The 21739-nt window shown below is 57.1% G+C and overlaps 1 protein-coding gene across 3 annotated transcripts in view; it reads left to right on the top strand.

Moving 5' to 3' along the window:
- Positions 1-20640, top strand: part of Arhgef18 (Rho/Rac guanine nucleotide exchange factor 18) — a 77942-nt gene extending 57302 nt beyond the window's left edge. For all 3 annotated transcript variants that reach the window (XM_023705074.1, XM_023705073.1, XM_004644902.2), the window contains 19 exons: positions 1022-1184; positions 1904-2013; positions 2146-2286; positions 4103-4353; positions 5272-5397; positions 6789-6906; positions 7760-8008; positions 9138-9214; positions 11991-12169; positions 13384-13466; positions 15546-15728; positions 15994-16134; positions 16423-16553; positions 16671-16727; positions 16815-16862; positions 16943-17413; positions 17911-18244; positions 18751-18876; positions 18953-20640. In XM_023705074.1, the coding sequence (XP_023560842.1) occupies positions 1022-1184; positions 1904-2013; positions 2146-2286; positions 4103-4353; positions 5272-5397; positions 6789-6906; positions 7760-8008; positions 9138-9214; positions 11991-12169; positions 13384-13466; positions 15546-15728; positions 15994-16134; positions 16423-16553; positions 16671-16727; positions 16815-16862; positions 16943-17413; positions 17911-18244; positions 18751-18876; positions 18953-19107 (3143 nt within the window). In that variant the 3' untranslated portion in view covers positions 19108-20640. The remainder of the gene's footprint in view (positions 1-1021; positions 1185-1903; positions 2014-2145; positions 2287-4102; positions 4354-5271; positions 5398-6788; positions 6907-7759; positions 8009-9137; positions 9215-11990; positions 12170-13383; positions 13467-15545; positions 15729-15993; positions 16135-16422; positions 16554-16670; positions 16728-16814; positions 16863-16942; positions 17414-17910; positions 18245-18750; positions 18877-18952) is intronic.
- The last annotated feature ends 1099 nt before the right edge of the window (positions 20641-21739 follow it).

Below are 21739 nucleotides of genomic sequence, written 5' to 3'. Positions count from 1 at the left end.
CCTCGGCCCCCTGAGGCCTGCTTCGTTGTGTGGTGTGTCACATAGGAGAGGGCTGGGCCGGGACAGAGAGCTCCACCTTCCAGGGCCGGGGTCCCGGGTGAGCACCTGCTTGGCCTGGCCTGCACGACCCTGCATTCCAGCCCCGACGCTGCAACAGAAAGGAACAAAAACAGAAGTTGCTTTTTTTTCTTTCCCCAGTCAGTAGGACCCAGTTCCACCAGTGGGTATGAGTACTTCCATGCAAACCCTGAAATTAAAAAGCAGATGGCTGTAAACGAGTCTTCAGGGCCCCGCCGCTTGTCGGTTGGTTTCCAATCACCCTGTAAAATAGAATCAGAGCCTCTAGGGCACCGTCATGGGCGAACCCTCCCGAGTTCCCCGGGTCTCCGCGTCACCCCGACATCCCGTCTCAGATTAATTATCGTCTGTGGTGTGGCCTGAAGCGCGCCAAGCACAGCGTTCCCTGCTTCACGGCCGTAGATTATTTACAGCCAGTGCAGACCGCTCTGCGCCGCTCACCCCCGTGATGACCAAGGGCAGAGCAGGGAAGGGATTTTTTTTTTATTATTATTATTATTGTTCAACCACAGGAGAAAATGCTATGTAGTTTCCACACTAAATAGTCACAGTAGGGACCAATTTCCTGCACTCCAGCCGCGCCGCTTCAGCCAATACAGCAAGGGAGAGTGTCGCCGCATCTTCTAGAAAGATCGCACCCAGGCATAAAAAGGACACAGCCCAGCCTGGCTCGGTGCTGCGTCCGCCTGCAGCGGTGCCGCCATGGGGAACGCGCACTCCAAGGGCGGCGCCAGGCAGGAGGCGCTCCCCGGCAGGCCCGAGCTGCCTTTCTATGGCTCTTTCCCCAGGAAGTGGAACGAGAACGTCTTCCTGGATAACGAGCTGCTGACCTCCAAGATCCTGTCGGTGCTGCGGCCCCAGTCGGAGCGGGGCTTCCGCGCGGGCGACCTCCGCTACCCGGCCCACTTTCTCAGCACCAATTCTGTCTTTGCCTCTGTCGCAGCCTCCATGAAGGAGCCCCCGCCACGGGGCACCCTCCTGTCCGATGGCAGCCCGGCCCCGTCCAGGAATGTGGTCGGCATGACGGGCTCACAGAAAGGGGGTCCCCAGCCAACACCCAGCGCTGTGGGCACTGGAACCGGAACAGGAACTGGGGTGCGACTCGGGTAAGCCGGGATCCCTCACTCTGCTGTCAGGGCAGACCAGGAGCTGCTGTGGTGGGCGGAGGAGGGTCGTCCTTGGGGGGCCTGGATGGATCAGCTGGATACCGTGTGAAATTCCCATTTACCCTTGCTATAAGGATGCCAGAGGTCTACCACAAGCAACGCGTCCTGGAGCCTGTTTATAAGAGCTGCTAACAGCCTTGATCTCAATGGACAGGGTCCCTACCGTGCCCCAGACCATGCTAGGGGTCTTGCACCCCAATACCTGTGCCTCCTCAGCTTCATAGCATGTCAGTATCTCAGGCAGCACCACTAGGGTAGAACAGTGAGGCTGAACCTCACTCCTGTGGGTGGGAAATAAAGGAGCTTGTTATCTTCTGCGCAAAAGCTGACCTCCGCCCTGGCCCATGAGGCTAGGCGCCCCAAGTCCTGTAGAAGGGGTCCTCCGGGCCCCAGGACACAGCAGGCGACCCCCAGGACTCCCGCCCCTTGGGATGGACCTGAGCATTACGGTGGTGGTGGAAGGGGTCCTGGTGTGACATCCACCATACCCCAGGTTTTAAAGATGGCCTGTGCCGATGAAGCCTTCTCCTGGAATCTGGAACATTCTCTGACCCTGATCAGCCAGAGCCACAAACTGCTCTGCCTTGGTGGCCAAGGGGGCTGAGCGTGCATGCTGAGTGCGGTCATTTGAAGTCATTGTTTTGGTCATTTCCATCTAGACCAGTCCCAGGAGAGATGGATGAAGCTGATTCAGCATTTCTAAAATTTAAGCAGACAGCTGAGGACTCCCTTTCCCTCACACCCAACACAGAGCCTGTCTTCGTGGAAGGTATGGTGGCTGCCTGCCTCCCAGCCGCGCTGGCAGGTGTCAGGCCCCTTAGTGTGTCCACACTGGGGACACAGGGTGGTGGGCAGCAGATGACAGAGCCAGGCCCCCTCCAGCAGCCCATCTTCCCCTCAGACCCCTACACAGCCTCGCTGAAGAGCGAAATCGAATCAGATGCCCATGAGTTCGAGGCTGAGTCCTGGAGCCTGGCTGTGGACCCGGCCTATGCCAAGAAGCAGAAGAGGGAGGTGGTGAAGAGGCAGGATGTGCTCTACGGTAGGTCTCTCTCTCTCTCTCTCTTTCTCTCTTTCTCTCTCTCTCTCTCTCTCTCTCTCTCTCTCTCTCTCTCTCTCTCTCTGTCCCTCCTTCCTTCTCTGACTCTTATCTGTCTCTCTCCCCCTTTGCTAACTCCTCTGAGGGTCTAGCTTCCGGTGTGAGCTCCCTAACAACTCCCCTGAGACCTGTTGCCTCCCCCATCCCCCACCGTCCCTGTCACTTCCCCTATCCCCCACCCTCCCTACCACCCTGGTCCCCTAGGAGAGCCCTAGGAAAAAGCAGAAGCTGTGACACCTGAGGCCCTGCAGAGGGGCCAGGCCAGGTGCCTGGGTCTGAGTCAGCCTCACCCAAAACCCTCCTGGGCTGTGGTGGCTGTCCATCCCTTTGGACTGACCCAACATGGGCTGGGTGACTTAGAACCAAGTCCTGAGGTCCTAGAGACAGGGGAGCCCAAGACCCAGGCACCAGAAGCTTCCTAGTGAGGTGGCGCCGCCTACAAGGCGTGTGTGGCTCAGCACATAGAACTGGGGACACTCTACACCTGACCTACGTCCCCAGTACGTTCCACCTGTTATTTTCAGAAAAAGCCTTGCTAAATGAACCAGGCTGGCCTCCCACTTGCGACCCTCCTGCCTCAGCCTCCTGAGTAGCTGGGACTTAGGGTGTCCCACCATGCCCATCTCAGAGTCTCCCCCAGAGAGTCAAGTCTCACTCACGCCTTGACCTCCTCCAAAGTCCCCTCAATACCACAGCCTTGGGGCTGAGGTCTCAGCTGTGAATTTCGGGGGGTCACAGGCATGTAGAGATGTGTTGAGTTTCACACCCACAGGAGTGGTGTTGCTCAAAGCAACTTTTTAGTGAAAACACCCTCAAATGCCCTCTACCAACTTCAGGTTTGGGCCCCTCCGAGGATGTGGACGTGGAGGGCTTCGTACAAGGAGAAAGGACAAGCCAGGGCGTCAGGTTTATTTCACTTCACACTTTGTTTGTTGAGAAGGATTTTCTTTTTTTTTCTCTGAATGCCTTCAGGGCAGATTTGTCTGGCTTGATGGCTTGAGTTGTGGGGATTGATCCACAGCAACCTGAGCCTGACTGCTTTGTTGAAGCAGCCACTTAAAGAGCTGAGCTAAGGGGCAGGGCCCCATCACTTCACACTTTGATCTCAAGATTCATCCACTTCACCTATAGGGGACACAGGCCTATCCTTCACAGCAGAGTAGTACTCCATTATGTGTAAACACATTTTCTTTACTTGTTCATCTGCTGGGGGGCATACAGGCTGCTTCCAAGAGTAGCCATCATGGTCGTGCTGCTATAAACATGGGCATCGCACGGTTACTCTTACATGAGAAACTCACAGGTAGGGCACAGAACAAAAGGTAGAGAAGAGGAAGTAGGGAGACAGATCTTCCACTGAGAAGCAGACTGAGCGTGAGGCGGAGGGAGCGGGAGGAAGGGAGCGAGGGGTGGAGAGGGAGCGTGAATGCGTACTGCCCATGCGCGGGCGCTGCGCCCGGACCGTAATCTGCATACTGCGCACGCGCTGACAAAAATAAAAATTAAGAAAAGAAGAAAGGGACCGGGAAGATAGCTCAGGGGCCTGAGTGCCTGCCTGGCAAGCACAAGGTCCTGAGTTCAATCCCCAGTACAAAAAAAAACAACAACACAAGGCAGGTACAGTGTGCTCCTCGGCGAGGCCGGATAGGGGTCTGAGGGGGAGAGGGGCTGCTGGAGGGTCCCAGATGTGGACCGCAGAGGGGCCGGCACCCGTCAGTGCCCGCAGCAGGCCACAGCCCGGTCCCGCCGTGCCCCGCAGAGCTGATGCAGACCGAGGCGCACCACGTGCGGACACTGAAGATCATGCTGAAGGTCTACTGCAGGGCGCTGCTGGAGGAGCTGCAGTTCAGCAGCAAGGCCGTCAGCCGCCTCTTCCCCTGCGTGGACGACCTGCTGATTTTGCACAGCCACTTCCTGGCCCGCCTCAAGGAGCGCCGCCAGGAGGCGCTGGAGGAGGGCAGCGAGCGCAACTATGTTATCCAGAAGATTGGGGACCTTCTGGTCCAGCAGGTGGGTGCATCCGCGACTCCAGGGACCACAGGCATCCCCACCCGGTGAGCGTTTGTCACTCGGTGGTCAAGCACTTGCCTGGCATGCGTGAGGCGGCGGGTTCAATCCCCAGCGTTGCCTAAAATGAAATGAAAACCCCAAGCAAAAAAGCAAGAATCCCTGGCTGACTTCGGTCTGCATGTCCTACTCTAGGGACACAGAGGCCAAAAGAGCAAACGTTCCAGTCAGAGCTGTTCAGAGTGCATCCTCCCATGCTTTCATTTGGTTGCTTGGTTTTTATTTGAGGATCACAGCCGCTGCCTTTGACAGAAGCATGGTCATTTCAAAGCCCAGGCCAGGAGGGGCATAGTGGGGGACACTGCTCTCATCCGCCCTCAGGTTCCTTGCCCAGAGCACCCTCCACCAGCCCATCTAGGGGCTGCAGGTGTGTGGCGGAGTGGTGCAGCCCCCTGGATTGCATCCCCGAAATTGAAAAAAAAAAGTAACCTGGAAGTACAGTAATACCAATTTGACTTTTCATTTTGCAAACATCCTTTGGCTTAAGCTTATTTGTTTTCTTCTTGGATCTCAGAAAGCTTTCAGCTGTAAAGTTCTCAAACCCTGGTCCGCTAAGGAACCAGGGACATGAAGGAGCTTCCTCTGTATTGACAACCCAGGGGTGGCACTAGAGTTTCAACACGAGGGCCCCCCTCCAATCTTGTGGGCTGCGCATGCGCAGGAGCCAGGGTGTGCATGCGCCTTTGAATTCTGAAACCATTGATTTCTCGAGCCACAAAGGTTGAGTGTGCCCCGGATCACATCCGGGTGAGGAGGTGAGCTTGCAAGCGCATGCAGGCCTTATTTCAGCACAACCAGATAAACTACACGAAAACGTGGTCTTAGGTACGTTGGTGACGCCTCCACCCTGTTTGACGTTAGTTTTCAGGTGAAAACGGGGAGAGGATGAAAGAGAAATACGGTGTGTTTTGTAGCGGCCACAACGAAGCGGTCAGTCATTATAAGTTACTGCTGCAGCAGAACAAGAAATTTCAAAACTTGATCAAGGTAAAAAATTAATTAAAATCTTTTTTCTGCTGTAGATTTTTCCCCCCACAGAACCGTAGCATCTTGGAATTGGGGATCCCTAAGGAGTTGTAGGGATTTGTGCCAGTCTTGCTTTTTTTTTTTTAGTCATTTATTTATCTATTTGGTACATGGTCTCCCTACACAGCCCGGGCTCGTAGTGATCCTCCTGTCTCAGCCTCCCTAGAGCTGGGATTACAGGTGTGCGCCACCATGCCGGGTTTCAGTGGCCAACGTGGCGTGGCCGGGGTTCCAGGCAGGCACAGCATATAGTACCAGGGATCACACCCATGACTTTGTGCTTGCCAGACAGGCGCTTAGACCGCAGAGCCATCTCCCCAGCCCCATTCAGTATCGCTTTGTGTCACAAACTGCCACAGAAGACAGCTGTGAAAGCTCTCATAGAAATGTGGGGTGAAAATAAGTCAGAGTAGCTGGGTATGGGGGCCGTGCACCTGGGATCCCAGCACTCGGAGGCTGAGGCAGGAGACTGCTTGAGCCCAGGACTTCCAGACCAGCCTGAGTAAAACATAGCAAGACCCTGTCTCATAAAACCAGCCAAGTATGTGGTGCACACCTGTAATGCCAGCACTGAGGGAGGCTGAGACAGGAGGATTGAAACTTCAAGCACAAGCTAGGCAACTTAACAAGACCTTGTCTCAAAATGAAATAAGGAAAAAAAAAATGAAATAAGAGCTGGGGATGTCGCTCAGTATAAAGACGCTGGGCTCAATCCCTAGAGCCTCCCCAAATTAAAGAAGTGATGTCTCTTGGCAGTGGTCGGCATGCTTACAAAATGCACAGGCTAGCAGTGGCAGCAAGCCCGCAACATGTGGCATGTTCCTCGGAGCACAGGAAGTGCCCTCGGCCCGCCACGAAATGAGTCGAGTAGCCTTGTCTCTGGCTGTCAGCCAGAGATGTGCGCATGTCTACCACCAGGGAACCAGTGCTGGGCTGAGGGACGTGCCCAGGCTCGTCAGCAGGGCCAGGGAGAGAAAGCTGTCTGGAGGGTTCAGGGCTTGCTGCGCACGCATGCACGCACGCATGCACTCACGCACGTACCCAGCAGCCCAACAGGCCAGCAGCTCCTGTAGCCTCCCCACAACTCTCTCTCCTTCCTCCCTGGTTTGCAGGGGCCCTGGTTCACACTCTTAAGTGAGAGCCTCTCTGCTGTTCAGTGTACAGCAGGCGACCCCCGCTCTCAGGTGTCCAGTGAGTGACCCCCAAATCAGTATAGGAGAGGTTCCAGCAAGCTGAAAAGGAAGGAACACCCCCCCACCCTCACCCCTGACCCCTGGCTTGGAAGCAGATCATTAACGGATCCAACCAGAGATAAGAGGCTCACAGGAGGCCTTCTGTTTTCCGGTGCCTAGAAAATCGGCAACTTTTCCATCGTGAGGCGCCTGGGCGTACAGGAGTGCATCCTTCTCGTCACGCAGCGCATCACCAAGTATCCAGTGCTGGTGGAGCGCATCATCCAGAACACGGAAGGTAGGGGGCGCCCCACCGCCTGGCCTGCTGGGCTGCAAGGGGCCGAAGCCCAGATGGGCGGTGGGTTGGGTCACCTTGGAAGCCACTGTGCTGGACAGAGAAGTGAGGTGGTCCACATCATGAAGGCAGGATCGAGGGCTAGGCACAGTGGTGCCCGCATGTCATCCCAGGAACCTTGAGGTTGGTGGGTTTACAGCCACCCTGGGCTACATTGCAAGCGTAAGACTGACCTGAACTCTATGGCAAGATCCTATCTCAAAAAACAAAGAAAACGGAGACTGGCTCTCTTCTGCTCCCCGTGACCCCTGCCCCCAGCTCAGCTCTGTGGCTCAGATACATGGAGTATAAACTAAGGTGATTCCTCACCTGGTGATCCAGACAGGCCCAGGGATGACTTCCATGTCACATGGCCAGGGGCAACAGAAGGCAGAGCAGAAAAGGTACACGGTCTGCCCAGGGCTTCCCCAGGGTCAGCCAGGATGGTCACACTGGCCACATCACCAGTGGAGCCAGACTGGGAGAACAGGAAGCTCCCAGCACCGTCCAAGGTGCAGAAGGGGGTGGTGCTTGGTCACCGCAGCGGGTGGGGAGGTCTGTAGGAAGAGCTGTAGGGGGAGGCACTGTGTACACAGGGGTGGCAGGAGCTATGCAGGATGGTTTTTGCCCTTGAATCACCCCTGGGCATCTGTGTGCAACAGCTTTACATAGGTACAAGCTAAACTCTGGGCCACTGCGTTGGCTTTGGAGAGCATTTCCATCTGGGGCATCAGAGCTGGGAGGTAATCATGGAGGGTCCCTAGGACAGTGGCCCCAGGGAATGCACCTCATGGATCTGTGACTGCATGTGCGGCAGCTGGCACTGAGGACTACGAAGACCTGACCCGGGCCCTGGACTTCATCCGCGACGTCATCTCGCAAGTGGACGCCAAGGTCAGCGAGTGGGAGAAGGGCCAGCGCCTCCGGGAGCTTGCAGGCAAAATGGACCTGAAGTCCTCCAGCAAACTCAAGAACGGGCTCATCTTCCGCAAGGAGGACATGCTGCGGCGTCAGCTCCACCTGGAGGGCACGCTGTGCTGGAAGAGCACATCGGGGCGCTTGAAAGGTAACGCTCTGAGTCTGACCGCCTCCAACAGCTGCCATGTTGCGTTGGTGGCCACTGTCTTAGAATGGTGGGCGCCATCTTGGAGTGGCAGACGCCACGTCAGATTGGTGGGCTCCCTCTTGGAGTTGTGGCTGTCGTCTTGATGTGTTGTGTACTACAACAGGAGATCGGTGGCATGGTCAGGGAATGGTCAGTGCAGCCTGGGAATGATGGGTACCATCCTGGGCCAGCAGGCACTGTGTTGGATTGGTGGGGTCCCTCTTGGAGTGGTGGCCGCCGTCTTGGTGGGTGCCATCTTGCATGGGTGGGCATCATCTTTGATTGGCAGGTATTGTCTTTAGTTAGCATGTGTCATCTTGTTTCATCAGCCCCCATCTCTGATTGGTGGGCACTGTCTTGGATCTTCAGTCAGCACAACCAAAAGAGAAACAAATGCAACAAAATATATATTTAAATTAGTAAAAGCTTTAAAAATAAAAACCCAACAGACAGCAGTGAGAGAGAATTGGGTGGAAAAAGATAACTGGTGTAGACAGAGTTAGCAGAAGTAGGTGCTCCCAGGGCCCAGTGGCTGTGAGCACCAAGGCACTGAGACGGGGTGGGGGCGGGGCCGGCTCTCCCTGCGCCCCTGAAGCTGGAGGCAGCACACCGGCACTCCGAGGCAAGGAGAGCCAAAGGCCCCGTCCACAGCAGGAAGTCAGAGCAGCCCCAAGGCCCGGGTGTTCAGGGAGAACCTGCATGGCCTAACCAAGGCCCAGGAACTGCGGCTCAGCCCTGATCGTGTTGGTGCTATTTTTATTTTTTCGAGATGGGGGTCTCACTATGCAGTTCAGGCAGGACTTGGACTGCGTAGCCAGGCTGGCCTCAACCTCGCGGGGATCTTCCTGCCTCAGCCTCCCGAGTGCCGGGATATTGAGCACCATCTCAGCCTGCTGAGCTGAAGGGATGCTTGGGACAGCAATCCCAGCCTTCACTGCATTCAGTGTTGAAATCCAGAAGGGCACTGGCCGGGCTGAGTTCGGAAGGAAACGCCTAGTCGCGAGTGGAAGCAGCCTGGTGCCGAAGCCCAGGCAGGGGCTGGGCCACCATCAGCGGTCCTTTGAGACCCTCTCGAACGCTGTCTCGGCAGATGTCCTCGCTGTGCTGCTCACGGACGTGCTGCTGCTGCTGCAGGAAAAGGATCAGAAGTACGTCTTTGCTTCCGTGGTACGTAGCCCGTGTTGTCCTGGCTCAGAGGCCCAGGGGCGGTACCTCGGGGGGTGGCCCTGGGCTACAAAAAGGTGCGCCTTGTGTGCCTGGGGGTCCCGGCCAGGAATCTCTGCGCTTTCACACCCCTTCCTCCAGCAGACACTTTCAGGTCCTCAGGAGCCCCAAAACCCTTGCCAGGGAAACCCCTTTCTTCCTAAGGCTTTGTGGTCCCCACCCCTGAGCACCCGAGCTCAGGCGGCCACCCATCCAGGGCTGTGGCAGGTGGATTCCAAGAATGTGGGCCCTAAACACCCAATCGTGAGAGCCAGGCTCAGCTGGGATCTCAGTGGCTGAACCTGCCACCCCCCGCCCATACCCACCTGGACTTGCTTCCTCCCCTGCAGTGGCAGACTCTCGGCGCCTGCTGCTGAAGGGCTTGGCGAGCCCACCTTTTTCCGGCGCGCCTGGAGAGAGCGCTCTCTGAGCCGAGCTGCCAAGCCGAACCACCAGCCAGAGGGTCAGAGTGCTTCTTGAGGGCTCTGGTGGTTCAGCACACCTGAGCCTCTAGGCTTCACCCCCAGCACCATGGAAAATTTAAAGATAGTTTCTGAAGACGTTTGCAGCCCCTGTCCCTTGCACATGCTGTCTGATATGACACAGTTGAATCATGGCATGGCAGGTGACTCCTCTGTGACGACATTGTACCCCAGAAAGCGCTGTAGACATGTGCACATGACCCAGTGCAGCTGTTGTCAGTAAAGTTTTATTTACAGAGATCTGTAGGTGGATCTTAAATGCAGCATTTAAGTCTTTCCTTTTTTTTTTTTTTTTTTTGTCTTTTTAGACAGGGTCTCACTATACAGCTCAGGCTGGCTGGCCTCGAGCTCACTTTGTAGCCCAGGCTGGTCTTGAACTCAAGGTGATCCTAGCCTCCAGACTGCTCGGTTTATAGTTGTGTGCCACCATGCCTGGCCCAGTTCTTCCTATTCTTATTAAAATTTTTCTTTTCTTTTCTTTTTTTGGGGGGGAAAGTGTCTACAGGGTGTTCAGGGTCTCACTACTAGATCGGACTCGTAGTGATCCGCCCGTTTACAGCCTCCCAAGAGCTGGGATTACAGGTGTGCCCCACCATGCCCAGTCTCAATTGCCATCTCAGTGCGCCTGGGGTCAGGGAGGCATAGCAGGCCCAGGGATCGAACCCCGGCCCCTGCGCCTGCTTGCAGGCACTTTAATCCGCTGAGCTATTTGGCTAGGCCCTATTTATTTTATTTATTTTATTTTTTTAAATGTATTTGGTGCAGGGTCTCACTATGCAGCTCCAACTCATAGTGATCCTCCTGTCTCCGCCTCCCCAGTGCTGAGATTACAGGCTTGCACCACCACTCCCTGTCTCGGTGGCCAGCTCAGCTCGCCCGGGGGCAGGGCCCGCATGGCCTGTGGTGCCCGAAATCAAACCCTGAACCCCGGTCCCTGCGCTTGCCTAAGCACCACGGTGGATCCCCTGCACCATATGCTGTGCCAGCCCCACCCCCAGGGCAGGCTGAGCCCATCGCAGAGTCTGGGCGTAGTAGTGCATGTCTATAAACCCTGCGCTGGGGGGGGCTGAAAACAGGAGGATCACTCTGAGTCCAAGCTGTGCAGTGAGACCCTGTAATAACCAAATACTTTTTTTTTTCTTTTGCGGAACCGGGGACTGAACTCAGGCCCTTGCGCTTGCCAGGGAAGCACTTATTCCACTGAGCTGTCTCCCCAGCGCTACCAAATGCATTTAAATAAATAAACAGCCTGTGCCCTGGGTTTCTCATAGAAGAGGAGCCCTCTGCTATTTACGCTCAGGCCTAATGTACTTAGCATTATGGTCTCAAGGTCGTATCCATTGTCCTGTAGGTGACTCGGTGTTACCCCACTTTATGTCAGCACAGTGCCTCATTGTTCATGAGTGCACTTTGTTGTTGCTGTGCGCTGTTTGCTTAGGGCCTCACTGGGTGGTTCAGGCTGGCTCGAGTGTGCTCCTGCCTCAGCCTCCTATGTGCTGGGATGCAGCTGTGCCCTGCCACGCCTGGCCGTAGAATTCTGTTTGGAAGGACACGCACGGCTTGGCTCAGGGAGCTGAGGATGGCTGTGGACAGAGACTGTATGGCATTGTGTCTTTTGAGCTCTGTGAAGTATTCATCACCAGTTACTAAAATTAAAAAATTGCCTCTAGGGGCCGGGGAGATGGCTCAGTAGAATAAGCGCTTGCCTGGCAAGCACAAGGGCCTGAGTTCAATCCCCGGTTCCACACACACACAAAAAAAAATTGCCTCTGCACCTGTAGTCTCAGCTACTTGGGAAGCTGAGACAGGAAGATCTTTCGAGCTCGAGACTTTGGGACCTGCCTGGATACCATGCTAAAGCCCTATCTTTGGGAGGAGCATATTAAATTGACACTTTAAAAGCAGCTGAGCAGAGTACTGTTTGCCCACAGTCCCAGGCCTTTGGGAGGCTGAGGCAGAAGACTGCGAATAGAAATCCAGCCTGGTCAACCTAGGGAAGCCCTGTCTGAAAATAAAAAGGGCTGGGGATGGAACTTTGAGCAAAGGCCCAGGGTTCAATTCCAAGTACTGGCATAAAACAAAGAAAGAGACACTCTGGTATCGTTGCAATAGTCATCTTTTCTCTCCAGTTTTCAAAATCTTCCTGCTAGCGGCACACCGTGCGGTCTCAGTTCCCCACACCCTGAGACCCAGGGGCTTGCTGCTGTTGGGCAGCAGGAGGGTAACGGGCATCTGCCTACCACCTTCTCCCGGCACAGGACTCCAAGCCGCCTGTCATCTCCCTGCAAAAGCTCATCGTACGGGAAGTGGCCAATGAGGAGAAGGCCATGTTTCTGATCAGCGCCTCCCTGCAAGGGCCCGAGATGTATGAGATCTACACCAGCTCCAAGGAGGAACGGAACTCCTGGATGGCCCACATCCGGCGCGCCGTGGAGAGGTGAGGCGGCCTCCCCCGGCCCCCATGAGCTCCTCCGGGCTCCTAGGGGCCCTCTGCTCCCCTCTCGTCCTCCTCCTGTCCTGCTGCTCTGTCCATCCATGTTCTTCTCAGGAATGGTTGGGGAAAAAAGCTGAGTGTGGTGGTGCACACCTATCATCTCAGCACACAGGACGATCGTTGTGAGTTCAAGACCAGCCTGGGCTACAAAGTGAGCTCAAGGCCAGCTTGAATGACATAGTTCAGTTTGGCCTCAAAAACACCCAAAGAATATAGATATAGATATAAATGATACAGACATAGATACATATCTATGGGGCCAGCCAGGACAATTGAGAGCCTGACTCAGAATAACAAAGTACAAAGTGGCTGGAGGTGTGTTCAGTGGCAGAGCACTTGCTGGGCCTGCATGAGGTGGCCTGGGGCTACAGCCGGTGTAGAGTGTTTGTCAGCATGCACAGGCCCTGGAGGGCACGTGGCTCACACCTATCATCTAGGTACCCTTGCAAGTTCCAGCCCAGCCTGGGTAACAGCAATTCAGTATGACTAAAACACAAAAACTTGTAGGGCTGGCCAGATAGCTCAGCAGACTAAAGTGCCTGCTTAGGCAGAGCGCAGCAGCCCGGGTTTGATCCCCAACAGGCCATGCCGGCCCCACCTCTGGGGTGCACTGAGACAGCAATGAAGACTGGATGTGGTGATGCATACCTGTAATCCCAGCGCTTGGGAGGCTGAAAACAGGAGAATCACTATGAGTCCAAGCTAGTAGTGAGACCCTGCAGACCCTGTACTAAATAAAAATAAATAAATAAATAAATACAACCAAAAAAAAAATTCTTGGAAGGGGGACTCATTATGCAGGCCTGGGTTCCACCCCCTAGAACCATCTAAAAACAGAAAAAAGAAGCAGAAAAGTAAATATACTGGTGGGGGTATTCCAGCTGCATCTGTCTGGCCAGCAGCGATGCAGAACTGAGCAGACACAACCTGGACCTCTGTACGTGCCTCTGGGCCCAAGGCTGGGCACAGTGGCCTGTCCCCTGCCCTCCGCCACACACTAGCTAGACCCAGGCAGCAAACAGCCACCACCCACAGGGCACCACGGCCTCCCCAGCCCAACTATGTTCAGCATAAGAACATCCCAGCTTGCCCTCAGAACCTGTGCCCAGCTCCGAGCAGCTGGGGAGGCGCCGACTCCCTGTCCCCTCTCCCTGCAGCTGTCCGGACGAGGAGGAGGGACCCTTCAGCGAGGCCGAGGAGGAGAGGAAGATGGTTGCCATGAAACTCAAGGACTTCCAGGGTAAGAGAGAGTTGGAGTCACAGACACAATCCTCCATGGCCACCGCAGCCAGGGGACCCTGGGAGGACCCCCATCCTGTCCTGCTCGGGGTGAGGCACTTAGGCAGTCACCACCCACATGGCCGTGCTGCCTTCGAATTTGGGATTCTCCTGCCTCAGCCTCCCCAGTGGCTGATATTACAAGAGTGCATCACCATGCCTGGGAAGTTGAACTCGGGACCTTGCACTTGCCAGGCAGGCTTATGCCGCTGAGCTATATCCCCAGCCCAGGAAGACATATTCTTTACCAAGATTTTCTCTCCCATCTCGAAGAGACATCCAACCTCAAGCTCCTCCCTATAAAATCAGGAGCAGGGCTGGGGATAAAGCTCCGTGGCACAGCACCTGCCTAGCAAGCATGAGGTCCTGAGTTCAATTCCCGGTACCCAGAGAAAGAAACAGTAATAAAATCAAGAGCAGGGCATGCCCACCCACCTTCACCACTGTTTTTTCATCCTGGAGTTCCCAGCCAGAGTAAGAAGAGAAGAAATGGGACTAAGATGTTGTGGGAAGGAGGGGGCAGGATTTAATTCTCTCATGGGACAGGAGGGCTTGCCCAGAAAATTTAGTGGAATCAACTACAAAGCAGTGGGGACCATGCAGATGTCTGGTTATTAGGCTGGATGGGAGAGGCTTACATACAGAGATGGGTCTGTTTTTTCTGTTGCCAGTAGCCCAATACTACAGGGTGGGTAAGATGTGAAGAAAAGAGGTTTGCTTTGGCTTCCCTTTCTGGGCCCACATCTGAGATGATCCTCTTGCTGCAAAGCCCTAAGGAGTGTGGCATCGTATGGCGAGAGGTGGGGCACCTAGGAATGTGCCCCGGCTGCCATTGCAGCAGCTCCAAGCCAGATGCTCAGGTCCGTGAATGAACAGAGGCTTCCGGGGAAGAGATGCCAGATGCAAGCCACAGCAAGGGAAGCCGGGGTGCAGCTCAGAGAGAGAGCGTCTGCCCAGCATGTGCCAGGGCTGAGGCGCCATCCCCAGCACCGCCGAAGAGAACAGTAATCAAATAAAGAGATGCCAAGTGCAGAGCATGCCTGTCGTCCCAGCACTCAGGAGGCTGAGGCAGGAGGATTGGTGAGAGGTCAAGATCAGCCTGGGCTACTCTCTGAGCTCCAGGTTAGCATGAGCTGCATAGCAGGGCCCTGGCTCAGAAAGATAAAACTAAATACAATAAAATCGGGCCAGCCAAATAGCTCGGCGGATTAATGCTCCTTTTTAGGCAGGCAGGGGGCAGGGGTTCGATTCCCCAGCCTGCAGAGCCGCCCCTCCCCCTTGGGGCACGCTGAGATTTGGGGATTGAGACCTGGTGTGGGGACACACACCTATAATCCCAGCACTTGGGAGACTGAAAACAGGAGGGTCACTAGAGTCTGATCTGTGTAGTAGGCCCTGTAGACCCTGTACGAAATACAAAAATAAAAAATCAATTCTATTCATAACAAAGGGGGGGATATGTCGATAAGGGGTTCAGTAAGGAAAAAGATCTCTATTAAAGGCCAAAGGAAGCATGTCTGTGCTGTCCCCGCCCCCAGGGCATGCTGAGACAGCAATTGAGACTGGGTGTGGTAGCCCCCGTGCCTGTAATCCCAGCTCTTGGGAGGCTGTAAACAGGCGGATCACTACCAATCTAGTAGTGAGACCCTGACCTAGTTAGTAGTGAGCAGGAGGTAAAAAGTTAAGGTCCAAGTAAAATTTTTACCAGTGCATCTTATATAAACCACCACGAGGCAAAGCAGAGGGTTAACACTTTGAAGTCAGATAAATGTAAGTTTATTTCTTGGCTGGGGTACTTTTAATCTCATGACATTCTATAAGTTATTCAGTCCTTCTGAAACCAGAAAAAAAAAAAAGGCCGAAGGAAGACAAGATTAGAACACGCTCAACCCCAAGGCTCCCGGCTTGTCCTCAACCCGCCAGTGGCCAGCGTGGTCCTCAGGCGGCCCGCTGCATTGGTGTTGTCCAGATGGCAAGGTCCTGAGGGCTCGAGGCGCTGGCTGACACGGCCTCCCTGTCCCATCCCATTCGGCCCCCGCAGTGCGTCTGAGCCTGAAGGACCAGCTGATAGCACAAAGCCTCCTGGAGAAGCAGCAGATCTACCTGGAGATGGCTGAGATGAGCGGGCTGGATGACCTGGGCCCAGCGCGTGGCCTGTCCCGCGGGGGCGACCCTGCAGAGACCCTGCAGGGTGAACAGCTCCTCCGGTCTGCCATGAGCGAGGGTGAGTGACACAGCCAGTGCCGTGCCCCAGCCAGGCCCAGGGCTTGTGCCACCTCCATCCATGGGGAAGGGCCCACCACTCTCCTACGTGCCCGCCCTCAGCAGGACGTGGCCCCAGCCCCTCCATGTGGCCACCATGGCCCTGGGCGCGCAGGCGCAGGTCTAGGTCCTGGCTGTGGTCCCGGAAGTGAGGGCAGAATCAGCCATTAGGCAGAGTTAGCTGACCCCCCCACGAGGTGATTCCTTGCTCTTGTCCCCTTCTGCAGTCGAGGGCATCCACAGCCTGATCTGTAGGCGACTGGGCAGCATCACTGGCCAGGTGGAAGAAGGAGGCAACAGCTTCATGGGCCTGCCCCGGAGGGCAGAGACCTTTGGGGGCTACGACAGCACCGGCAGCCCCGGCAAGAGTGAGTAATGCGGCTGCCGCCTGCAGACCCCGGGGCTCCCAGTGAGATGCTCACCAGCAGCGACCTAAGAGCAGCATCAGTGTGTCATGGCAGAAACATCACAGAGCCCACTAAATATTAAGGTTCCCTCCCTGGCCACAGCTCCCTGTGCCACAAAAACCACTGCTTCATGAGGCAGTACTCCGGCCCTGGTTTCCTAGCGGGGAAGGGGTATAAGAGAGTTCCAGCACCGCCACCCACCCCCATGGGATCCACAGCGTCCCTCACACTCCTGGCTTGGGGTTCCAGATGGCAGCGCTAAGAAGGTCTGCAGCAACGACCCCAGGCCCCGTGATTGGCAGGGCCCTGCTGGCAGCAGCCTGGACTCGAAGCTCAGGGACAGCGACATGCTGGGAGGCATCGAGGAGCCCCCTCAGGTGGTAGGTACTCTCCCAGGCTATGGGTTCCCTCAGTCAGGGCCTGGCCCAGGGCCTTTCCGCTGCCCAGGCCTAGGGCAAGGCTTGGACATAACAGGTGGGCCCTACCTCTCTTCACAGATGGAAATGCCTGGTACAGAGACGGGCCTGCGACTGCCCAGCATCCTGGAGTCGGAGGTAGGTGGCAGGTGGTGCTTCCCCCAGGGACACCATGCGGGCCTCCCGAGCCATCAGGGAGCCCAGCACCTGTGCTCTCCTCCGCAGCTTATCCGGAGGATCCAGACCCTCGCCCAGCTGCTGCTCAGCCTCCAGGTACCTGGGTGTGGGCGTGGGGCTGGCCGATTGACCCGCTTGGCTAGGTGAGGCTTGGCTCACCGGCCCATACTCCGCAGGCGGTCATCGCACAGCAAGACAGCTTGGTGGAGATGCAGCGAGCCGCCATCCAGGAGCGCGAGAAGCAGTTCCGGCTGCAGTCGACGCGCGGGAACCTGCTGCTGGAGCAGGAGCGGCAGCGCAACTTTGAGAAGCAGCGCGAGGAGCGGGCAGGTGTGGAGAAGCTGCAGAGCCAGCTGCGGCAGGAGCAGCAGCGCTGGGAGCGCGAGTGCGCGCGGCAGCGGCAGGAGCTGGAGCTCGCGGGCGCGCGGCTGCAGGAGCGCGAGGGCGAGGCGCAGCAGCTGCGCGAGCGGCTGGAGCAGGAGCGCACGGAGCTGGAGCTGCAGCGCCAGGCCTACCAGCACGACCTGGAGCGGCTGCGCGAGGCCCAGCGCGCCGTGGAGCGCGAGCGCGAGCGCTTGGAGCTGCTGCGCAGGCTCAAGAAACAGAACACGGCGCCCGGGGCGCTGCCCCCCGAGGTGCTAGCCGAGGTGCGTATGCAGACAGGGAGCGGGAAGACCGTTCAGGCACACGAGAGTGCAAGGCCGAGTGCCACCAAGTGTGCACATACACGTGAAAAAGTGTATGTGAGCCAGGCGTGGTGGTGCACACCAGTGGTTCCCACCACTCAGGAGACCAAAAATCACCTCAGGGTCAGGGCTAGCTTGAGCTGTGTTATGAGCTCTAGGCCAGCCTAGGTTACATAGAAACAATTATCTCCAAAACCACAAAAACAGCGAAGAACAGTTTGGGTGGCCAGCACAAATAAAAATGTGTGTAACTGTGTAATTGTGTGCAGGAATGAGTATGGTTGAATGAGACCAGCAGAACTGCACCTTCTCTGGGTGCACAGCAGACCGGGCGAGGAGCTGGGCCAGGAGCAGAGGGACCAGGCCAAGGCCCAGGGTGGGTCCCAGCCCTGCAGGGCTTTACCTGCCCCAGCCCAGAGCCTTAGTGATGCTGGGACCTGTCTTTGTCACTCTTACAGGCTCAGCCTCCAAGTCACCCTCCCAGCTTTAACGGGGAAGGGCTGGAGGGGCCCTCGGTGCAGGCCAAGGCCCCAGGTTCGCGGATGACCTTGCTGCTGTCTAGCACTGGACTGGAGTTTGCAGAGCGCCCTGAGGTGGCCCGGCGGGACAGTGCCCCTGCCGAGAGCCGGCCCGCCAAGAGCGAGGTGCCCATCCAGCTGCTCAGCGCCACCAACCAGATCCAGAGGCAGGCAGCTGTGCAGCAGCAGATCCCCACCAAACTGGCCGCCTCCACCAAGGGTGGCAAGGACAAGGGCAGCAAGAGCCGGGGCTCCCAGCGCTGGGAGAGCTCAGGTGGGCTTGGCCCCAAACCCTGGGGCCCTGCAAGGTGGGAAGTTGAACACCAGGGTCTGCCTCGCCTAGGCTGGGAAGTCCAGCCACGGCCCCTCACAGGATGAGAAGGACACTCGCCCTCCCCAGAGAGGGTACCAGATGACATGCAGGAGGTGGGACAGTGGCAGTATGGTGGTGGGGGGGTCACCCTTGGGATGAGGGCCCTTTGAGAAAAAATTGAAATAACCAATCCAGTGACCTCTCACCAGGATCCTCCATGTAGGAATAGGGGTGAGAGGTCAGATATGGTCACAGGAAATGAGCGCCAGGGCTCGGGACTGCAGGCCCACAGGCGTAGTGCTCACCCTCGGGCACCCATGGCACTGTCCGCAAGTCCCCAGGCACAGCCTGGGTTTTGTGGTGTCTGGGTACCCCTCACAGGGCATGCAGCTGCCCGTGGAGACTGTCGTGGGGCTCGGTGGCCCTGCAGTGACCTGGATGCAGTCCAAGCCCCTTCCCTTCTCCAGGCTCCTTCGACCTGAAGCAGCAGCTGCTGTTAAACAAGTTCATGGGCAGGGAGGAGGGCACCTCGAAGAACCGCCGCTCGGTGAGCCCCATCCTGCCTGGCAGCCACAGCTCCACGCCCACCTCGGGTAAGCCCCGTCACTACACCATGGAGTCATCTGCTGCCCCACACAGTGGCTGACACCCTGGGCCCCTGTCTTCCAGACCCCTGCTGCCCAGCCACCAGCCCGGCTCCAGTGGACATCTCCCCTGAGGCCCTCATCTTCCCGCCCTTGCCCCCGTGCCCCTCACCGCTGCCAGCCACGCCGGTGCCCACCAAGGAGGAAGCGGCCAACAAGGAGGACGTCATCTTCTTCTGAGGGCTGCGGCCCTGGTGCAGGTCCCTCCTACCTTGCCCACCTGGCTGCCCCCTCCCCCTGCCTGCGCGCACCCTACAGCCAGCGGGCTGGGTCAGCCTGTTGGTGCTTCGGGTCTCTCGGCTCTTTCTGTAGGATTAGTGGAGGCACCTGGGTGATTTTTCTCAGTGGCTTTATACATATGGAAGTTTTTCATGGCAGGTTGAACCCAAGTTAAATCCAGGAGCTATTTTAAGCCATGGGGTAGGTGAGAGAGCAACTCCCAACTGGTTTTCCCAAACAGCAAAAGCTGGGGGAGGTCCCCATGGGGCTGGGAGAGGGCCAGAGATCTGTTGCAGGCACTGCGGGAGTCCTTAGGGCGCTGAAGGGGCCCAGTGCCTTGGGCTACGGTGGGCCAGAGGCAGGCAAGACCTTTGCACAACAGAGAACCCTGCTGGCCACAGAGGAGACGGACAGCTGGGAGAGCTGGGTAGCCTTGGGAGTAGAGTGTGACCCTGGGCATCCAAGCAGGCGCTGCGGGCTTGGAAGGACTGAGCAGGCGTCGCCCCTGGTTCCTTGGTGGAGGCTGCTGTCCTGCCTATCCGGAGTGGGAGCCCCAAGCCTTGGGCCTCAGCCAGGGCCACAGGTTGCAGGCTGGATCCTCCTTCCTCCAGGCTGCTAGGAAGAAGCCTCCAAGGCCTTGTCCCACCTACCACATCCAAGGACACAAGGCGCAAGCACCCTGAGATGTTGCCAGCTGCAGGATAAATGGCCATCTTGGTGGCACCCCATTTTCAGGAGTGCAGCTGGGGGTTCATGTTTCAAGCCTCATGCCCACCCTGGCTGCACCAATTTGAGGTGGTGGCAGCTGGACCAGACCTCAGGCTGGCTGTCCTTCCTCCTGGAGGGGTGCCCTTTGGGTCACAGCCAGCACCAGGGCCCTCTCCCACGCCCAGCAGGGCCTCTGTCTGACAGACATGCAAGTGGGGATGTTCCCTGTGTGAGGCCCAGGAGGGGAGCAGGCGAGCACGGGCCCTGGCAGCGCAGGTCACAGCCCTGTGAGCAGGTGGCATGCTGTCCCCACACCATCACCATCCCTGGGCTCCTGGTTCCTCCGAGAGCCTGGACGTGTCGTGCGGACCTTTCTGTCAGCGCTGTCCTGTGTCCTGAGCGCCCCCCAGCACCCGCCAGGTCCTGTCTGTGCCATGTTCTAATCAGTGTTGTATATTTTGTATTGAGATGTTCGGAGCACTTTAGAAAAGCTGACTTTGAGTTCTGCGCTGTCGTGAGCAGAAATTTGTAGAACCCCCCCCACACAACCTAAGTACTCTGGTCCCACAGGGTATTTGGGGGTGGTGGGGGCTCCCCAGTCACTCCTGGCAGAGCCCAACTTTACAGAGTGTTTGAGTGGGATTTGTCCGTGTCACTGGTGTCTGCTGTGGCCGTGACCCTGGCCCACCTATTATGCTTTAGTGACTCTGTTTCCTCACTGTGGGATATTTTGGGAACACCTAGAACTTCGGGTCAGGCTCCTAGCAATAAAAGTGTCCAAGATGACCTCTGGCTGAAGTGGGTGCATCCTGGGGCTTGTGGGTGCAGGCACAGGCACAGAGGGGACAGGAAGGGGCCACACAGGGCGGGCAGCTGAGGCGCAGAGCCAGCCACTTGGGCGAGGGCACAGGGGGCTGGGGAGCGCTGAAGGGCACAAGCACCCTTTTGGAGGTAGTGAAAACGTTCTGGAACTGCTTGAGGTGGTGGCTGCATACATGGACATACTGAGGAGCAGGCTGTGTGCCTTACGTGCATTCAGGCCTGTGGGAGCTGAGCTGTATTTCACACTTTCAGGGGGTGGGGTGCAGCTCAGTCGCAGAGCAGGTGCTTATGCTTAGCCCTGGTGAAACTCTGGGTTCAATCCCCGACACCAAAACAAATACATAACTTTAAAAAAAAAAAAAAAGACAGGCATGGTGACCCAACTGCAGTCTCGGAACTCAGGGAGATGAAGTCCAGTTCCACCTCGACAACTTGGGGAGGCCCTGCCTCGGAAGGCTGGGATGTAACTCTTGGCGGTAGAATGCTCCTGGCGTGCTTCTCAGTACTAGGGATATCCACAGAGCTGTGGTGGGGTGGAAGCTGCGTGCTGTGCTTGCTGTCTGCACCCTTCCAGCCCCGCCCCGCCCCAGCAGAGGGCCCAGCGGCTTCTCTACCGGTGAGGCTGCCCCCACCCTCAGGGCCTGGCAGGTGCTCACGGATTGAGGACCCCCGCCCCCATCTCCCTGTTGCCGCTGGCAGGGGGCTGGTAGCGAGGGCCGTGTGCACCCCGCCCCTGTCTCTGAGGACAGAACGCTGAGGGCTAGGGCTGGTGCTGGGGCAGAACTCCCTGTCCACTTCCACCCTTGCCCCCTTGCCCCTCCCGCCCCCCCCCACATGTCCCAACCCACTGCACTCTGCTGGGACACTGCAGCCACGTGTGCCTTTGGGGATGCTGGCATGTGTGGACTGGCCCGGCCTGGAATCCACGATGTGCTCAGTGGCACTGCCCAGGTGTGGGCAGCCCTGGTCCCAGCACACTGCTGCAGGAGACCAGTGTGTGCTACCGGGGCCAGCACTGGAGCCCTCTTGCCCAGGAAGAAAATGCTGCCGGGGGCGGGGGGGG

Source organism: Octodon degus, unplaced genomic scaffold, assembly GCF_000260255.1.
Source record: "Octodon degus isolate 3935 unplaced genomic scaffold, OctDeg1.0 scaffold00214, whole genome shotgun sequence".
NCBI lineage: Eukaryota > Metazoa > Chordata > Mammalia > Rodentia > Octodontidae > Octodon > Octodon degus.
This window is presented reverse-complemented; position numbering and strand designations above follow the sequence as displayed.